Source organism: Myiozetetes cayanensis, unplaced genomic scaffold (assembly GCF_022539395.1).
Source record: "Myiozetetes cayanensis isolate MyiCay16 unplaced genomic scaffold, myiCay2020 scf20-37, whole genome shotgun sequence".
Taxonomy (NCBI): Eukaryota; Metazoa; Chordata; class Aves; order Passeriformes; family Tyrannidae; genus Myiozetetes; species Myiozetetes cayanensis.
Window position 1 is genome coordinate 4,309,704 of NW_026087412.1, and position 18,607 is coordinate 4,328,310.

Sequence of the window (18,607 nt, forward strand, 5' to 3'; positions counted from 1 at the left end):
AATTACCTACTCATTCACAATAACCTACAAACAAAGGTGGGAATACATCTCTTCATTGTGTGAACTCGTTACTCTTTAAATTGACTTGACTGCACACTTCCTTGGGTTCACATGCAAATGAATTCAGAAACCCATTAGGAGGTGATGGTGGTGACACTCCAGCTGTTACTTCAGAGCTGGGATCCAGCTGTTTGAGTAGTTGGTCTCAGGGCAGTGTCAATCTCCCTTCTGCTGGGACAGGTTCTTTTGAGGGGAATGCCAAGGAGCATATAGGAACTATGGTTAATCAGCACCTTTTCCATTACATTTAATATACCAGTGCTAATGTTCTGTGCTAGAACCATTTCTTAATTCTGATTATCTTTGCTCTGGGCTTAATCTAATATGAAAGAATAATATTCACCCAATTAACTAGAAAAGAAAAAAAAACCCTGATGAGTCTTGTTCTTCCTGTTCCAGGTTCATTTAATCACTGAAACTCTTACTAACTTCCAGTTATGTCTTTTCTGTGTCTTCAATGTGAATTCCATCAATTCTGGTGGTCCCTTTGCATTTGAGGTGTTTCTTGGTTGGTCTAGGAGACAGCAATCTGTCTTCATCATGGCAGATAGTGGAAGAGGAGGCCTGGTCAGTAGTAAGTGATAAAATTCATGTTTATTCCAAAATGGAGCTCCCAATGCTCTTGTGATGTAGTCATTAGTATTGCAGAACATGACTTTGTCCCTGGAGGCTGGAGACACATACTTTGATATTTTCCAGACATAAGTTTAGTCACTTGAGTGACTAAATTTGGGAGCTTACATTATATTCAGTTGGTTGACTATACATGTATTTTTATAATTAACTTAGAAACAGCATTGGTAAAAAAAAGAAAGCAAATTCTGCTACTAACAGTGTTTACAGGAAAACTTTGGAGCAAGCCTGTACACATCATCTGAGAAACAAGAGGAAAAGCTGGAAGGGATCGGAGGCTGCAGAGTTTCCAAATAAGTCCCCTCAACTTGCCTGGGCTTTTTCACTCTAGTGAGGGTCAGGAACTGGGGTTGAAGGGCCCTCCCTGTGTACCCTTCCTGTGTGTTGAGCACGTGCTGGGCACTGTGTTCCTGAGGGCAGCGTGGCAGGGTCTTGCCAAACCTGATGGGGATATTTTTGGAGCTGCAGATTCTGCTTCTGCTCTATTGACAGCATGAACTAACTATGAACTAGATGTTGGCCTGATGGTCTCAGGACAAGGAGAAAGCTGGTAATACAACTCTGAAAGCATTAGCTTTGTGTAAGGTCCTGCACCAGTCACCACCTCTGAGGTCATCATCTCTCTACCTTGGGCCCAGTTACAAGCAAAGTTTGCAGGGAGAGTATTTTTCTTCTGCTGCATTTGTCGTCATGTTGCTGCATTCAGTCAAAGACAAGGACTCTTTTCAGAGTTTCCAGACAAGCAGACATCACTGCTGCTTCCAATCCAGAGAGTTGGTGGCTAATCCAAATGTTTTTTAATGTTTGTGTTCCTGTGGACTAAGTAAATGACACTTCCCCTTTGTTCCCGTTTTTTATTTGTAAGTTTGGCTGGAAGGTAGGTCATCCTTGCTGTTTACCCTGCTCTCACCTGGGTGGTACTGGAATATAATAATAATAATGGCCAGTCTTCGCGAGCGAAGATCCGGGGAAGGTCTTTCCACCTTCCAGCCTGCGCATTGGATTTTTTAGGTGAGACACAGTGTGCGCGGAACTGAGCCCACCCTTTAATCCTAAGGTTCATCTGCCGGGGCCAAGCGAGCTTGGACGGTGGCAGCGAGGTCCTTAGGACGTAGGTGGGTTGCCTTTAAGGGCTAACGAGCTCCACCTGCCCGGGAGTGGCCCTGACCGGGAATCGAACCCGGGTCTCCGCGGTGATAGCGCGGCGCCTTTACCACTAGACCACCAGGGGCTCCAGTACTGGAATATATGAATGGTGAAAACTGGTGAGCCTTTTTGTCTAACTGGGCTGACTGGTGCTGCTCCCACCCCTACCCCTGTGTCTGTCTTGCCTTGCAGCAAGCTAATATAGGCAGTGGAAACCACTTTTTATATAAATGGCCAGGGTTTTGGTGATGTTTGCTCACTGGATTGGCTTGTGGGCTTAGGCAAATGACAGATGTATCAAACAGGAGAGGGTGGAACTTTGCTGCCAGGAAAGATGCCTCTTTTGATGGTACCTGGTCTTTAGACTGTTCTGTAATGTGAAACCTTATTCCTAATGACATTGGCTGCTTGGCTACTGCTTGGCTGGAATGGTCCAAGGACACAGATCAAAGAAAAGCACTGCTAATGCTTTTATGATAGTGTGGTGTAAAAATCTGATTGTCTTGCTATGACTTTGTTAGCAGTAGGGTCACCTTCTTTCCAGCGTTCCAGACAGCAGTTTTAATAAAGTGCATGTGATTATATTTGCAAACACTGACAACTTTATTTTTAAAAGTTGCGTTGAAAATGCCTTTTTTAAAAGGTTGAGAGATGTTTTCTAAAAATACATGTAGGCTACATTTTATCATCTTTCTCAGCTTGCCAGAAAGCAAGTCCAGCTCCATCCATGGCTGAGGGATTCAGCTCTCTCGTGTATTGGCACCAGCGAATATGGAGCTGTTGCAGATTTTTGGTGCAGCTGGACCTGTGTTCCTGTAGCTGCATCACCTTGTACTGTTCCTCTGGCTCAAAGAAATACCTTGTCAAGGTGGGAGCCCTCCTTTTGGCGTGAGTTCAGATTTGTATTGCTCTCTGTGAGATGTGATCCCCAGACTTTGCCAGTCTCTTGTCAACAACAGTGTGGGAAAACACACAGTAGGAAACCCGTTTGAGTCTCGCTGTGCCTGCCATGTTCCTGTTGGATTAGAGCCACAGGAGAACAGTATTGCCTGCTGGATGTGCCTTGGAGTCCCCCAGGGAGTCTTCAGCAGTGACCAGCACTTCTCTCAGGACAATGTTTCCATGGGTGATATGTGGATACTGCACATCCAGAGCTTTGGCAGGAGGTTGAACAGTGAATTAATGGTAAAAGCTTCAAAAGAAGCTGCTGTAGTATGTCATGTGTGGCAGTTACTCTGTTGCCTGTGATCTCATACCCCGTAGTAGTTCCTTAAAGTTATGTCAAGAAAATGCACTGTAGGAGACTCTTGTATTTGTATACAAACTCTAAGGAGGTTTGCAAGTTCCCTCTAGACACTTGACTTGAATAATCAAATTTTTTGATCTCTTGGCTGCTGTTTGTGCATGGAAGAACCTGCCCTTGCCTATGAGTGAGTGTCCCCCAAACCTGTTGTTCCCACAGTGCGTTTGGTGCTTAACTGAGGTGAATTCACTCAGCCTCTGAGTTGGTCCATCTGGTGAAAGGTGTGAGGTTTTAAGGAAAATGAATCCTTCAAGTACTGGAGCATGTGAATAATTTAAAACGTGAATGTTGTGTTTTATGTAGCAGTAATTACTGATGTAAGATAACTTTAAATCATGCAGCTCTTTAAATACTGCAACACTTCATGTATTGGCAAACATCACTGGCTTCAGGTGACATTAGCTGGTGATAACCTTTCTAATAACTCCCACAAAATCATTTAATTATTATTTAAAAGTACAAGACAGCCTGAATTTTTTTTCAAAGCTAGGCTGCTTTCAAAAGTAAAGGAGGAAAAAAATCCATTTGAGCCAGTCCTAGTAAAGAGCATTTGTGGAAGTGCTCGTAAAACCTTCATAGTGCTGGTGAGCAGCAAACACACTGAGGGCCAACAGCTGTGCTGTGTCAGGGAGAGCAGCTCCAGCTTTGTCTGTGACACGAAAAAACAACCCACAACCAAAAACGGGTACGAGCACGAGGCAATGTGATCCTTTGGTGTGCTCTCCCACTTATTGGCAGCCTTTGGGTTCGGAAACTTCTTGAGCCAGGATTTGCATCTGGAATGTAATCGAATAGTCCTCTTTGGGCTTTTCTTCCATCTATTTGTCTTCGTTGCTTTTTAAGTCCATTTATGCTTTTGGCCAGCATCCTGTGTAAATGAGTTTGTCTCGCTGGGGGTGTACAGGAAAACCCCTTCTTTTAGTTTAACCTGCTGTTTGGTAACTTGTGCTTGTGTAGCAAGGGCAGGGAGAAGAACAGTCTGTGTTAATCCCTTTCTGCAGGTGGTTTGTAATTTCTGTAGATTTCTTGTATATCATGCCTTAGTTATCTTTTTTTAGAATCTGTGGATTTCAAGATTTATTTAGTGTTTTCTTCTGTGTGAGATATGATACTTCATGAGTTAGATCACATCACATTCTTGTTACACTTTTCTACCCTGTCTCCAGTCAGGTTCTGTGCAAGCCAGGGATTTACACAACTACTTGAATATATTAGAAATTATTAGGAAAGGAAGGGAATGGAGAATTTCCTATTTTTTCCCCCATAGCTGGTTCTTCCATGCTGGTTGTTTGCCATTTCTAATGCCTGACATTGTCCTTACCTGTGAATTTTAATTCTTTGCATCTGAGGTTATTCTGGGTCCTGCCTTGATTGCAACACAAAAGCTTTAGATCAGTTGAACTGTTCAGTAGTTTATTTCACATCAAAAGTTGCCCCTACATTTTTTTTCTATATTCCAAATTTGAAAACAGAATGGCAATTGATTGTGTTCAGTCTTCTAAATGGAAGAGTGAACTGATGTTTTCTGTAGTAGCAGAAGATCAGAAAAACTGTTACAGCAATGTTGGGAAGATTTACTGTGACATGAGCACTGCAGTGAACTAAGTCTGGTGTTACCCTCATTGTCAGAACTTGGGAGGGAGGGTTGTCCATGTAACAAGACTTATTTGGTGGTTATTTTCCTCATTTTTACCAAGAGTGTTTGAGTCTAAGTTCAATTTTGATAAAATTGCTTTACAAATATATGTAACTTTTCTGTTCATCCTATAATAAATGGAAATTCCAGAAATTTTAATTACATCTAATCTTCTAAATGAAATCTTCACCTCTGGGCATCAACAGTGTGTACAAACCTTTAAGCAGCTTTAACTACAGATGAAAGTGACTCTCTGGCTGCATCCCATGATAGTCTTTTTGGAGGAAAGAGGCAGGAGAAGTGTTTTGCATGGGCTTTCAGTAAGAGAGAAACCTTTCCTCTCATAACTTGTTCTGCAGATTAATGAGGCAAGGATTATCAACTGCTCAGTGAGGCTGCAAAATATAGTGTTACCAGTAACTCAGAGATGTGAGAATAACAGTACATGGGATCTAAATTTAGCAATTTCTCTGTTTCTCCTCATCTTTCTGACATCTGTTTGCAGCATTTATGGAGCTGTTTTGCGGAGATGGAGAAATGTTTGGATTCACTTTACTTTGGATTTTGCTGAGTCACTTACACTTTTAACTGCTCTGGAGTTTGGAGGGTGAAACATCGGTTGGTTGGTTGTTATGTAAAGCTTTGACTCCTGGTGCATTGGAGATACACATCTTGAAGCAGCTTTGTTCTGAAAATTCAGATTTTGAGAGGTGCTGTTCCTGTGGGTGTGCACAGGACAGCATTCCTGCTAACCCCTATGCTATTTATATTTTTTCCTTCGTTCAGTGTGTGCCTCTATGTGTCTGTGAGTGCTGATGTCCCTGCCTCTGGATCTGCCTCTTTGTCCCAGATTGGGCTCTGAATGGGTTTTGGTGGCAGCCACCTCTGTCTCTAGAATAGTCAGAGGACGGTGCTGATGCCACACACTCCCCATGGGTGACCCTACAGTAGTTAGTGCACTCACAGAGGGTTGGTGAGGTCTAAGTTTAGTTCCCTCTCTTGCCTCAGGGAGGTTCAAACCTGCATTTCCAAGGAGCAGCAGCCAGCAGATAAGTGACTATTCTGGGACTGGAGCAGTCTTTATATCCTTGATTGAAACTCTTCTGTGGTTTTCTCCAAACAAATAATGAAACTTTCCTTAACAACCGTCTCTCAAGGGCCTCTGTGTCTCCAGTGAGAGCAGGGAAAGTCAGAGTGATGTGGGGAAATCAGACCAGGAATCGGGCGGTTTTGCTGTCACTCCTTTGGGACGCTCTGAAGGGTCTGTGAGAGGGATAAGGGTTAAATCAGCCCCAAAGCTGTGAGACAGAAAAGCTGGAGCTGAGCTGCAGAGCTGGGGCCCAGGCAGGAGAAAGGTCAGGGCTGGCCTGCGTGGGCTGGGAGCTCCACACAGGGCCCAGGCAGCGTGGGGAGAGATGGTGATCTGTTCACTTCTCACTGAGCAGAGACAAACCTGGCATTCAATACCTAGAAATAGCTGTGTCATATTGGTCTCAGTTGCCACAACACTTTGGAAAATCTCCAAGTTCTGGGCATAGTGGGGAGCTGCCCCTGGCTTTCAGTTGCAGCCAGGATGGTGTTCTGTGAGCAGGGGATGGTTTGCAGAAGTGTCTAAAGCTGTGAGATGTCAAGGAGGCATCTGCAGTTCAGAGACAGAGCCTTATAAGTGGGGGTTTCATGCTGATGTTTGTTAGTGCTGTTCCAATAATGATCCAAAGACTTGTGTGACTGAAGGGATAAACTCTATAACTAGGAATGAGAGTTGGCTTTTGGTCTGTATGACAGAGTTACTAAATAGTTATGTCTGGAATTTAAAGCAGCAGTTTGTAAATACATTCAATTTTAGTCTTTTCCTGGTATTGTGGAGATATATTCTCTACTTTATGAAACAAAGTAACAATCACTAGAGAAGCATAAATATTTACATTTTTGGGAAGCTGCACTTCAGGAACACTGTTGCATAGTGACAACTGTGACACTTTGCTTTGAGTTCCTATTTTGTGACACCCCACTAAGTTGCTTCTCACCTCCCTCTCCAATCTTAGTTTCTGTTGGAAAAGTTGTTGTTGTTGTTGTGTGGTGCTGTTAAAGGACTGGAGAGCAGAAAGGTACAGGTATTAAGAAAACATAGGTGCAGTCTTGACAGCAACTTGTGGAGTTTCATGTGAATGGCTTTGGAAACAGAGTTTCAGTTTTGGAGGTTTTTTATTTTACTTTCCTATCTGTAAAACCAAGATCAACTCAATGAGAAAAGTAGTTCACTATAACCCACAGATTTTACTTGTGAAATTGATGGCACTTGAGATGCTAAGCCACCATTTACAGATCTGTCCATTGTTAAAATGGTGCTCACTACTGAGAAATAACTACTAGCCATCTGAAGCTTTTTAGTACAGGTGAAGTCAGAGTCAAGACTGAAGTTTCAAATTTACTTAACCTCGTGTGTTTGGCTTGCTGCCATGAATATGAAATTAAGTTTCCATAAAAACTGCAAAATGTTAAAATGAGCAGCTCAGTAATCCTGAGTTAAGTATGAGAACTAGATCACTTTGCTTCCAGATTTCTTTTCCAGAGTTAGAGTACCAGAGCCTACCTGTCACACATTGCTTAGCAGATGTATGGCAGGTTCAAAAAGAAAGCTGATTCTGAGGGAAGACTGCACCTGCTTTTCTGAGCATGGGAGCTTAAAATCTATGCAGTGTCTTGAGTCCTCTAGTGCTTTTCTGACCTCCTAATGTTTGAGAAAGCCAGAATATCCCTTTTGGTATCTAAAACCCAAACGTAAATTAAAAAAAAAAAAAAAAAAAAGGTGGAAGAATATGGTTTCAGGCATGATGTTACTTATAAAACTACACGTCAGTTCCCAGACACTTCTCTTGCTCATTGATGTTTACTTTCATTATATGTTGGCAGCATTGCTTGTTGCCAGTAGCTGTTGCTGCTAATACTTCTTCCACCTGGAGAAATATTTTGTGGCTAAGTTGCTTACAGAAGCAAGCTCTATCTTATTTCTGTTGGAGATGTTGCAATAAACAACGTGATTCTCTCCCGAGTTCAATCTCACCAGAACAGTGTCAAGAAAATAATCTTCCAGTACCTTCATGTCCTTGTTCTTTTGCACTTTAATCTTTTTATCACTGACACTTTCTTATCTGAATCATCCTTTAGGGCTGCAGGGTTCTGGTGGATGCACGGGACAAGTTGGGGATCCCTTGGCAGTACACAGAGAATGAGAAGCATGGAATGTTCCTGATGGCCTTCGAAAACAAAGCTGGAATGCCCATCGAGCCTGCCACCTTCCAGCTGTACGTCCCTGCCCTGGGCGCGCTCTGGAGGGATTCGGGAATCAAGGAAGCCTTCAGCCGGCGGAGCGAGTACCAGCTGGTGAGTACCTCCATCTCCCCGGGGGCTGGGAGAGTTCCCTGCTGGACAAATCTCTGCTCAGCTGGCAGGCTGCTCACTGCGTGCACCGCTCAGCCACCCCCCGAGCTGTTTGCAGCCGTGCTGTGAATCTGAGCACTTCAGCAGCAGAAACAAGTGGTAACTGGAGCCAAACTTGAAAAACTGCATGGCAGTAAGAGGGAGTGGAAAAGTGCACATGACTGGATAAACTGGAAGAGCAGGAGGAACCAAAAAAGGCAGGAATTGGGTGAACTAAAAATATTTTAGCAGCTCAGTAGGTCTGTGCATAGCAGGTCCCTGATGAAGGCACACTTAATTTGTAGCTTTCCAGCCCTGCCAGCTTGCAGTGTATTGATACTGGAAACTCCTCCTGCGTGCAGCTCTTTTGAAGTGAATGCAACACCCGTCCCACTGCTGCTCTTTGGCTGTTTCTTTTCATCCTGATGTCTGCAAGTGAAACTTGGATAAGCAGCTGAGAGATGACAGTGAGCATAAAAATGTGCTGTCTTCCCTGCTTTCTTGTGAGGTTTTCACGCTCCTGTGCCAAAATAGCTGCACTTCTGGTATGGAATATGTTTCTGACAGCTGTTCATAATCTTCTCCTTTTTTCTTCTTGTGTACAAGATGGAGATGATTTTTTTGTCTCTCTTCCCTGTTCAGTGAAACAAACTACTAGTTACTGGTTACTAGTTCTTGGAAAATTATATGGGATTGTTTCCTAATTCTTCTAATAAATGTATTTTTCTGATTTTAGCATGTTATTTAAGCTTCAGTCTACAGGTGGAATTCATGTCTTGGGATGTTCTCTCCCCAAACTGATTCAGTTTTTTTGGGGGAAAAAAACCCCAAACAGCTCAAGGTAAAATTCTTCGTGCCTGCATATGTAATGCTAAGGAATATAAACGTGGCTTTGCACATTCTCCCTTAGATTCTTTTACAAATATAGGTAAAGGAGAACTAGAGAAACTCACTGGTGTAATTCTGATTGTCTCCTCACGCTGCTTCTCTGTGTGGGCTCTCAGGTGTCTAATACTGCAGTTAAACTCGTGCTGCAGCCCCGAGGGGCTCATCTGTCTCCACTAATAAGGTGCCTGCTTGAGTCTTGTTGCACGTCTTTGAAATCTGTCTCTGAAGCATCGTGTGACTGCCAAATGGCTCAAGAATAAATGAAATGCTGAGGTAAAGCTGTCACAGGATGATTGTATAAACCTCACTTCCTTAGGCTAAAAATGAAACAATTTCCATGTTACAGCACGGGGGGCGGGGGGGAAGGATGTGCAGGGGGGAGGAGAGAGGATGGATTAATTGTTCCATTATTCCTTGCATCTGTAGACACAGACTTTGCTGTTCTAAGCACTGTTCGAATGTGGAATAAAAGGATGGTTCGTGCCACAGGGAATTTGAAATTATCAGGATACAACTACCACGAGAATCCAGTATAGTAAGCAATAGTTGCATCAGCAGCCTGCTAAGATTGTTGTTTGTTCTTTTTCCTTTTCCTGGGAAATGCTGTGATCAAGCATGGATTTTGTTTGTAGAGGGAGACTCAGATTAGGATCATGTGGGAGGTTCATTCCTGCAATAAAACTGCATCAAACTGGAACAAGGAGCCCGGATTGTTGGATAAATAGTGTTCCAAGACTGGAAGACCTCTACCTCTGCATTCCCTGGCTTTGAGGGTTAAACAGGAAATGCCAAAAAAAATTTAAAAAGCCCCACAAAAATCAAGCAGACATGGAAGTGAACATTTAATAGTCTGTCATCTTCAACATCATGATTTAGTTCTATGGTGCATCTTTTTGGATGGCATTCACATAACCTGTGTGATGTTACTGGGGCAGCTGGAACTGCTGCAGGCCCCAACCCTGTTCCCTTGTGGATAGTCCAGGAATAGTGTGTAACTCAGTCCCACTGTCAGCAACTGTGGCACTGACCACTTGAAATCCTGGGTGCTGTTATTTTATTGTGCAGGCAGCAACACCAGGGGATTAGAAAGTAACTCAACTGTAACTAAAAAAAAAAAAAAAAAGGCACTTGCTGCATAAAAGCTTTTTAAATGTAGTAGATTGGTCTCAAGGATACAAGTGCTGCTTCTGGATTGATCACTAAAGAAATTAATCACTTGAACAAGTTTCCATGCCCTGCTACTGGCTTCAGCAGGAGTCTGATTCCCTGAATACATGGGAATCAGCAGCAGTCCAATTCCTTTAAAAAGAAAAAAAGTTTAAAGCCGCATAACTTTTTAAAGAAAGAGGTGGTTTAAGGAGATGCCTTATTTGTAATTGCATATGATATGTATAAACCCATACCTTCATTTAGTTTAAACCCTTGCTGGATATAGACTCGTGTAAATAAATAGAAGCCAGATATAGTGGACTCTGAGAAAATAAATCTTTTCTGAACTGATTTTAACTAAGGCTAAAGAAAACCTCTGCATCAGCACTCTCTTTCTTCCATAGTATAAGCAAGGTATTAAATGGAATATGCTTGGTTTAACTAAATTTATTATCTTTAAAAATAGTTTTTAAATCATCACTAAATTTTTTAAGCTTTACATTACTGTGATCTTTCTGAATGTGTCTTGACACGGTTTGAAAAAACAACCTCACTCAGCACTTGCATTTCCTTCACACTGGTGTTGCAGTCAACTGAACACCAGCTCTTTTTTATTATTTATTATTATTATTGTTATTGTTATTATTGTTATTATTTTGGCTTCTAAACTGTAAGGTTATTGGCCTGTTTTTGAATGCTCTTATTTCTCCAGGAAGTTGTGTGACTGTTAAAAATAAAAAGTAAAGCATGTTGGTTGGTTAACTAGAGCCGAAAATTGCCGTGTGCAGGTGCCTTCCTCTGGTCTGTAATGCCAAGCTCAGTGACTGACTCAGCAGTAACAAACTTGTTGAAAGAAAATGGCTCTGACCATAACCCTGTGCAATCTAAAAGCCTCTTCTCTGGCACCACACAAGCTGCCTCTGGGCATTTGAGTGTTTTCTGCTTCACACTCAGTGCCTAGAAGTGCTGGTTGTAAATCCCTGTCTGGGTCTTTGAGCATTTCAGAAGTGAGTGGGTGGATTCTACAATAGCAGGCTGCTTTTTTCTTTTTTTTTTTTTTTCTTTACAGCCTTTCTTAAAGCAGACTAACCAATTTCTCTTTCTTTTCACAAACATCAACCTCTCCCTCTTCCCCTGCCCCAGCCAGTCCCCACCGACCCAAGTTCCTCTGTTCCTTGTACACAAGCCAAGTGGTCTGGGGACAAAAGCCTCATTGTATGTTTGGTTACATTGTCACGTCCCTGTCCTCATTTTTTAACCACTAGAATAGGAATTCCTTTGTAATCAGGATGTGATTCTTCCCCCTTCTCCTTTCCCCTCATTATCCCACCCCGTTTTCTGTCTATATGTTAGAAGGGAATACACTGACCACGTGTCTCCAAACATCCCGTAACATTTGTGCTTTGCCTGTGGTAGTCTGGGCCACTGGCTGTAAATCCTCCAGTGCCACCAGGGGGAGACAAATCCCACTTGGAATGGTTTCTGGAGAAAGGGCCTTGGGATTTCCAGTAGGATTTATTTAGCTGGAAGGTGGAAGTGCCTTCAGTTTGAGCCCAATAACAAGTATTTAGGAGTTCAGGTGCAATCTTTTTTCACTCATAGTCACAAGCCATGGACACCAAGGCCAGGGTAGGAATTGCTTTGGTCAGGTGGTTTCTCTTTTGTTGGGTGTTTTGTTTTTTGTGGTGTTTTTTTTTTTCATCCTCTCAGGCCTTTAGTGGGAGAATGTGAGATTCATTCACTTCAGTTTTAATGTGTGCAGAACAAAAAATCTGAAGTAAGGTTAGATACTTTTTTGACTCCTTGCAGCTTGGCATGCTTGATGTCATTGTGGGTAAAGATGGGACAAACAGGGCTTGGCATGCCAAAAAAAAGGGTATTTTTGTCCCAGTCAGAACAGATGTATTTTGTGTGCTGGCTCTGCTGGAGAGCTTAAGCTAATGATGAGCAGATCTGCAAAGGCCATCAACTGGCTTCAGCAATTCTTAAAGAAAAATTGACATTCTTAGTTTTCAGAATATGTTTGTGATCCATCACCAGAGTATCAATTGATATTTAATGGTTGCTCTTGATGTATTACTATTACTGATGGTCACTGAATTGTTGAAAGAATTTCTGGTGTTTTAATGACTCCCTTTTTAAAAATAATAAATGTCAGCGTTAATGGGAAGTCGTGGTTCCTGAGAGGGAAGTAAGAGTCTTGCAAATGTAGACAAAAACTTACTACTGTGTCCATAGCTATTTTTAGATCTGTGCACAGGGAATTGTATGGAACATTTCCATTAATACTTCAAATACTAAGAGCCTCTGAAGCCTTGGATGTGGGAAGACTCTGGAAAATGTTTTAAAGACCCTTTTTTTTTTCTATCGATTCACCGTTCTCTGGGTGTTTTGAGCTGGGGGGAAGCTGGAGGATATTTGTAATAGGACATGGGGCACTCCCCTCTAAATTACTATGTTGATTTTTTTTTTTTCTTTAAGCAGACACTTGAACTAAATGGAAGTGGTTAAATTGTCCCTGCCAGAACAGACAGTGTGCTGGAAATGCTGCGCAGGGAACAGCCTGGGGTTAGTAGAGCTTTGTTGCTGCCTTCTCCCTACACAAGGAGCTGATGGCTTCAAAGCCTCACAGGCAGCCAGCTGTGTGTTTTGGGCAGTGTGGAGGTGAGGCACCAGTCTTCTGCACTGATTCTTGATTCAGAGTGGACAAACTGTGGTGAAATATCTTTGTTTTGGTGTGGAAGTGCTGGGTACAGCAGCGATGTGATCAGGAGTGGGCTGTACAGCAGCTGCTGAGGCTCAGGGAGGCTTTGTGGCAGCATTTGACTGCCTCTAGAAGCCATGTGAATTGAGAGGTGGGGCAGCAGAAGTAGGTGACTTCTGAAGAGGCGTGTTCAAAGAAATCTCCAGGATTGGGATGCATTTTGTCAGAATTACTCAGTGCACTTTACCAGAGATTTCTTGAATCCCGAAGTCTAAAGTTTCCAACTGATCATTTGTCTTTAAGGTGCAATAATGGCAGAGTAGAGGTGGCCTTAAAAGCTTGTTTCTGAGCAATTTGCTCTTTGAGCACATATGGCACAGCCCTGAAATGCAGGAGTGCTTGTGCCTGGCATTGATGTAACACACTCCTAATGCACTTTCTCTTGAAGAAATACCGAGTGTCCAATCAAACCCAGCTCATCCCATTGGCTGTAACACAAAAATGAGCTCTTCTTTTTTGCAAACTCCTGTTTGAACATGAGCTTACACAAGAGACTGTGAATGCTGCTTATTCTGCAAGGATGATTTTTTTTTTTTTCCAGAGCCATGAAATTCTCATATTTCATCAGTGAAATCCAGTGGGGCTTGACCAGTGCTGGGGAGTTGTACAAAGGGAATAACCACGCTGTTCAAAGCAGCAGCATGGGAAATCTTGTCACCATTTAATGCATGTAATTGGGACTAGGCAGCAACCCTTTGCCAAATTACTTTTTGAGCTTTGCATGGGTATTCCTAATGTGCAGAACTGCTGTGAAACTAAATTATTGCTGGGGAAGTTATGTGGGTTTTTTAATTTTCTAGATCTGGATGGGCCATACCAGTCCAAGCCACTAAATTCTTTAAAAACCAAGTGATTGACAGCAGTGCTACAAAGCAGAAACTCACGTTTGCTGTTGCCTTGATACTTTATAATTGCACACCATTAGTGCTGAAAGTCAAGTACAAGTCTGTATCTAACAATGTTAAAAGGTTTGGGGTTTTTTTAGAGCTAATTGTGAACAAGTGGGTGGGAAATAGGCTTGTCTGAATAATAGCAATGACATGTAAGGAATGATAATGCTGTATTAGATATATATATATATAACCTAAGCCTTCCCTTAAATTTACCACTTGCTTGTCATTAGAAAAATAATAGTAACAGTTATGTATAATCTGATTTTCTTATGTTAAAATTTTGAAACAGTACCTTAATCTGACATAGAATGTAAGATTAATTTAAAAAGGTCGCTGTCTTGCAGATTTTATCAATGCAGCATGAAAAATACCCTGCTCTGGACACATATAGCAGAGAGAGTTATGGAGATGTTTCTCCTTAGTTAAATATCTAAGCAGAGTTTTAGACAAGTATTGTCTACAGATTTAAATTCTTAGTTTTAGTTCTGTTCTCTAATCCCAAGACCTCCTAAGTTTATGGTCAAGTTCTGGAGTCTGACTCATCTTCCTCCAGCAGCAGAAGTTAATTGCTTGTTTAAGTATAACACGGCAGAGCATCGTGGCAGGTCTGCAGCAGGAAGGATTAGCAGCTGGAGTCCCTGGCTTCTAATCCTGTCTCTATGACCAAATAGGAAAGTTTTTTTCAGATCAGGGCCTCAAGTAAGAAGTCTGTAACAAAAGTGGCATTTTGTTAAAGGAGGCCAGAGTTAGTGAGTTATAGTTTGGGTTTTATTAAAAATTGAGGGGTAACATAAAATGCTGGTGAAACCTTTACACACAGTTCTGTGGGTGTTGGCTAACGCTGCAGAGTCTGTCAGTTTGCATCTACAGGAGTTATATCCTCAATCTCCTTATATATTTGCAGTATTCTAAAAATAAATGCTTAAATGAGATATGTTAATGGGCCTGCTGCCACCAGAGCACTCCTGGAGCAGAGTTTGTGTGGGGTTGGGCTGTGCCAGCGTGTCTTGACAGTCAGACATTCAGACTGAGGGCTGGGCTGGAGCAGGAGGCAGAGCTGGAGATGTCACCTTGTCTGTCACCCACAGGAAGGAATTCTGCACTTGGGAGTCTCAGTTCTGCTCAAAGTGCCACTGAGCAAGAGGTGAGAAGAACTGCATTTAAAGTTGGCTGGATTCACAACCATCCAGAGAATCAGAGGCTGCAGATTGTTTTGCGCTGCAGATCATTTTGAATTCCAGCAAAATCCACTCGTGCAGTATCTTTTCTCAGGGACAGGAGCTGTTCTCTCAAGCAGAAAGCTGTGATGGGTAAAACAGCTATTAGCCATTCTTAAATACTTTCAGCTATTGGAGAGAAATAATAAGAACCAGAAAGGTCATGAATTACGACTTTTTTTAAAATGGTGCAAATGGAAAAGTGTTAGAGAACAGCAAGTTGTTACTGTACCTACCTGAATTCTTAACCAAGCACTAAAGCCCTCTGTGTTAAATTCTCTGTGGAAAAAAAAAAAAAAAAGGATTCCTACCATGAATTCATGAATTTCTCCTGGCCTTAGATTATGACAAAGTGCAACAGCTGGATGAAATGTAGCCTGCATGGAATTGGGAGGATAAGTTGGAAAGTAATGAGCAGATCATACATAATAAATAAGTGGATAACAAGAAATTGATATGCCTACCATATGGGATCTGGGATGGATGCTGAGTAAAAAGAGCTGTGCTACTGGCTGTCCTAGTACTCTGTATATTGAATTCCCAGCACTCTACTTTTTTTAAATTTTTTTTTAATTTTACTTAATTATCAAAACTTTGTGCAAAATCACCTCTGAAGTCTGTAAGATGTACAGTTAATGCACTTCATTAATGCCCTGCTGTCTGTGGGTACCCAAAGGCTGAAATTCAGACTTTGTGTGGCCCTACCTTTTAACTTACTTAATCTTGGAGGTAGATTAAAAAACCTGGTATTTTTGTGGTACTGGGTAAGGCTTCCTGTAGGAGTTTTTTGCTTTTGGCCCTTGGATGCCAATACATCTTGACTGTATTTTTGGTGTGGTTAAGTTCAATGAGAGAAACAACTTCATATTTACAGCTCCCATGTTGAAAATTCATTAGAAGAGTTTGCATCTTGCCCAGTGATTGCCATTTTTCTGGTTTAAAGGTCTCCTTTTACTTATGTGTATTTTGCTAAGTACAAACTCTTTTTTTTTGTCTGTGCCTCTTGGTAATTGAGCTCATTAGAGAACTGTCTGTGTGTCCCAAAAGATTTTGTGCTCATCCTTATCTCTCTGTATGTGTGTGAAAGCAGTTATGGTTTGATGTCTTAACCTTCAGCAATAGCACTGAAACACTAAATCTAATGTTCTTAGACTGGCTCCCAGCTCTTGAGAATAAATGCCACCCTACTTCTGGAAAGGAGCTTTAATTTTATTATGCTTAAAATAATTAGAAAAAATACTCGGTGTGTCTGTCTTTGCAGAATTGTTGTTCTAAGCCCTAATTAGTGCTACTCTAAATCTTGCAGGACTGTATTGAATATGAGGATTTGTTCAGAGCAAGTACAGCTGTAATTAATCTTTGCATTCCCATCAAGAAATGCTGGCACATGCTGTGAGAAACAAGGAAGGAAACTTTCAGTTCAGGCTGTCTGAGCCAGTACCCAACTGCAGCTACAAACCACTGGAGTAATCTCTTTATCCCTTTCTAGTGTGCAGGAAAGGTCTGGGTAGAGGCAAATCCAGCCCAGTGAGCAGCCTGTAGATTTTGATTATGCTATTTAATTTCATATTCAGAAATTTTCTAATGGATCTCAGTGATTCAAGAGTCCTTAAAATTGGCAACCGGTATCTCCCTAGAGATTCCTAGTATTGAAAATGTATTCCAGAAGCCTGAAAAGTCAGGCTCATCTAAAGGTGCCCCCTTTGTATGACTTGGGGAGACTAATGAAGAGTTCCTACTGAAATTTGGTGGAAGCAGGAGGGAGCTCAAATGTTAGGTAATGAGCATATGTGTAGGTTAAAGCTTCAGTAGCACAAGGGCAACTTTTTAGTTGGAATAAAAATACCTGCATTATGCAGAGACACATATATTAATATTTATCTGTCGAAAAACAATCAAAAGAATATGGTTTCTAGTGGAAGGGGCTCCACTGGTCAGACTGGTTTCAACCCTTCAGTCTCAAAGATACAGCTGAAAAGGGGACTTTAATGTTTGTGTTCCCATGACAGGGGTGTTCAGAGTTTTTGGTGTGTGAAACCTGCATCCACTACTTGAGGATCCAGCAAGGACTGGCTTAGATGTGTGAAATAAAAGAGAGAGCTCCTGATGCTTGCTGTGTGCTGTATGAGCAGTTTTCTGAGCCTGTGGCTGGTTTCAGGAAATTAGGCCAAAATAGGAGGCTCTGCACAAGAAGAGGTGACTGGTTTTGTTCAGTCTGTGTCCCTGACGTGGCTCTCTCTGTGCTCAGAACAGCAGTGCTGACAATGCACTTCAGAAAGTTCCACTTTTACAAGTCAGCCTTTTGCACCTCATTTATATGTTCTTTGTAGTAATTCAGCTTTCTTTTGGTACCAGTTCAGCTTTTTATTGGTGCCAAACCTTGTGCTCTCTCTCCACCTAGAATTGGGACAGCGAGCAAGGGTGATTTCAGTGTCTTTAAAACTTCTCTAAAAGGTTCCCTTGAGAAAAAGCAGTAAGAGGTTAAGGCTTGGATTTTTCAAAGGGGCCACTGAATTTAATAGGATAATGGGTAATGAATGCTTTCAGGCTTTCCTGAATATCCTAGTTTACAGGAAGCTACATAGGATCAAGAACAAGTAACAAGAACAGATGAACAAAACTAGGTCTGTTTTTACGAGGAAGTCCTATTGGCATATCTTCTGTATTTTTATACTTAACAGAGATTTGAAGTAGTTCTTGTCCCTGTGACAGTGCTTTCTGTTCAATGAGCCCATGTTCTTTAAAAGACAGGACCTGGCAGAAAGCTGAAAAGGAAGATGCAGGTGGGATAATTAGGCAGCAGTGACTTGCTCTTGGTGATGTTTTATCCTTGCTGGCTCTCCTGATCTTTTTGCAAAGACTTCTTGAAAAGATTGTAATTGGCTTTAACCTACTTTTCTTCTGTTTCTTCCCCTGCTCCTGCTGTCTCCCAGACAAGCCAGCTTTGCCCTAAACACGGAGTGTTTTACAGCTCCCCTTGGGCTGTAGCTCTGGGACAGAGTGATCACGGTGAGCAGTCAGAAATGGTGGTTTGGGGAGTTCTGCTTTGCATTGTGCTCTTGTTCATGTTGGCACAACTGGTTTTCTTGGAAGCCCTGCTGTAAATTGGGAAGCTCATCTGAGGCAGAGTGCAACCCTGTGACTGACTGTAAGCACAGCTGAGGCAATGATGTGCTGCGGTGTTGGTGGAGGAACGAGCAAGTGGCATCACAAGTGAACACGAGCCAGCGTTAACCTGGCTACATGCCAAGGAATGATGTCTTTGTCTCACTGATCCCTCTTCCAAACAATGTCTCCTTTCCTCCATAAATCTTTCCTCATGCCAAAATAAGATGCCCGTACCTCAAAGATTAGTTTCTCAAATTTTTGTGTTCCAAGTTATTTGTGTATCTGAAATGTTCCGACTGTTTGAATCCAGGCTCTGTCTCACAGGTATCGAGTGTGGAGGAGGACATGGTGAGGAGAGGGAGGGAAGAAACACAGTGTTTGGCTTTTGAC

General features: G+C 42.0%; 1 protein-coding gene across 1 annotated transcript in view; it reads left to right on the top strand.

Annotated features, from left to right (window-relative positions):
• The window catches only part of GNA12 (G protein subunit alpha 12), a 41,777-nt gene that overhangs the window by 4,245 nt on the left and 18,925 nt on the right, over positions 1-18,607 (top strand). The window contains exon 2 of the mRNA XM_050317849.1: positions 7,947-8,162. Within this exon, the coding sequence (XP_050173806.1) occupies positions 7,947-8,162 (216 nt within the window). The remainder of the gene's footprint in view (positions 1-7,946; positions 8,163-18,607) is intronic.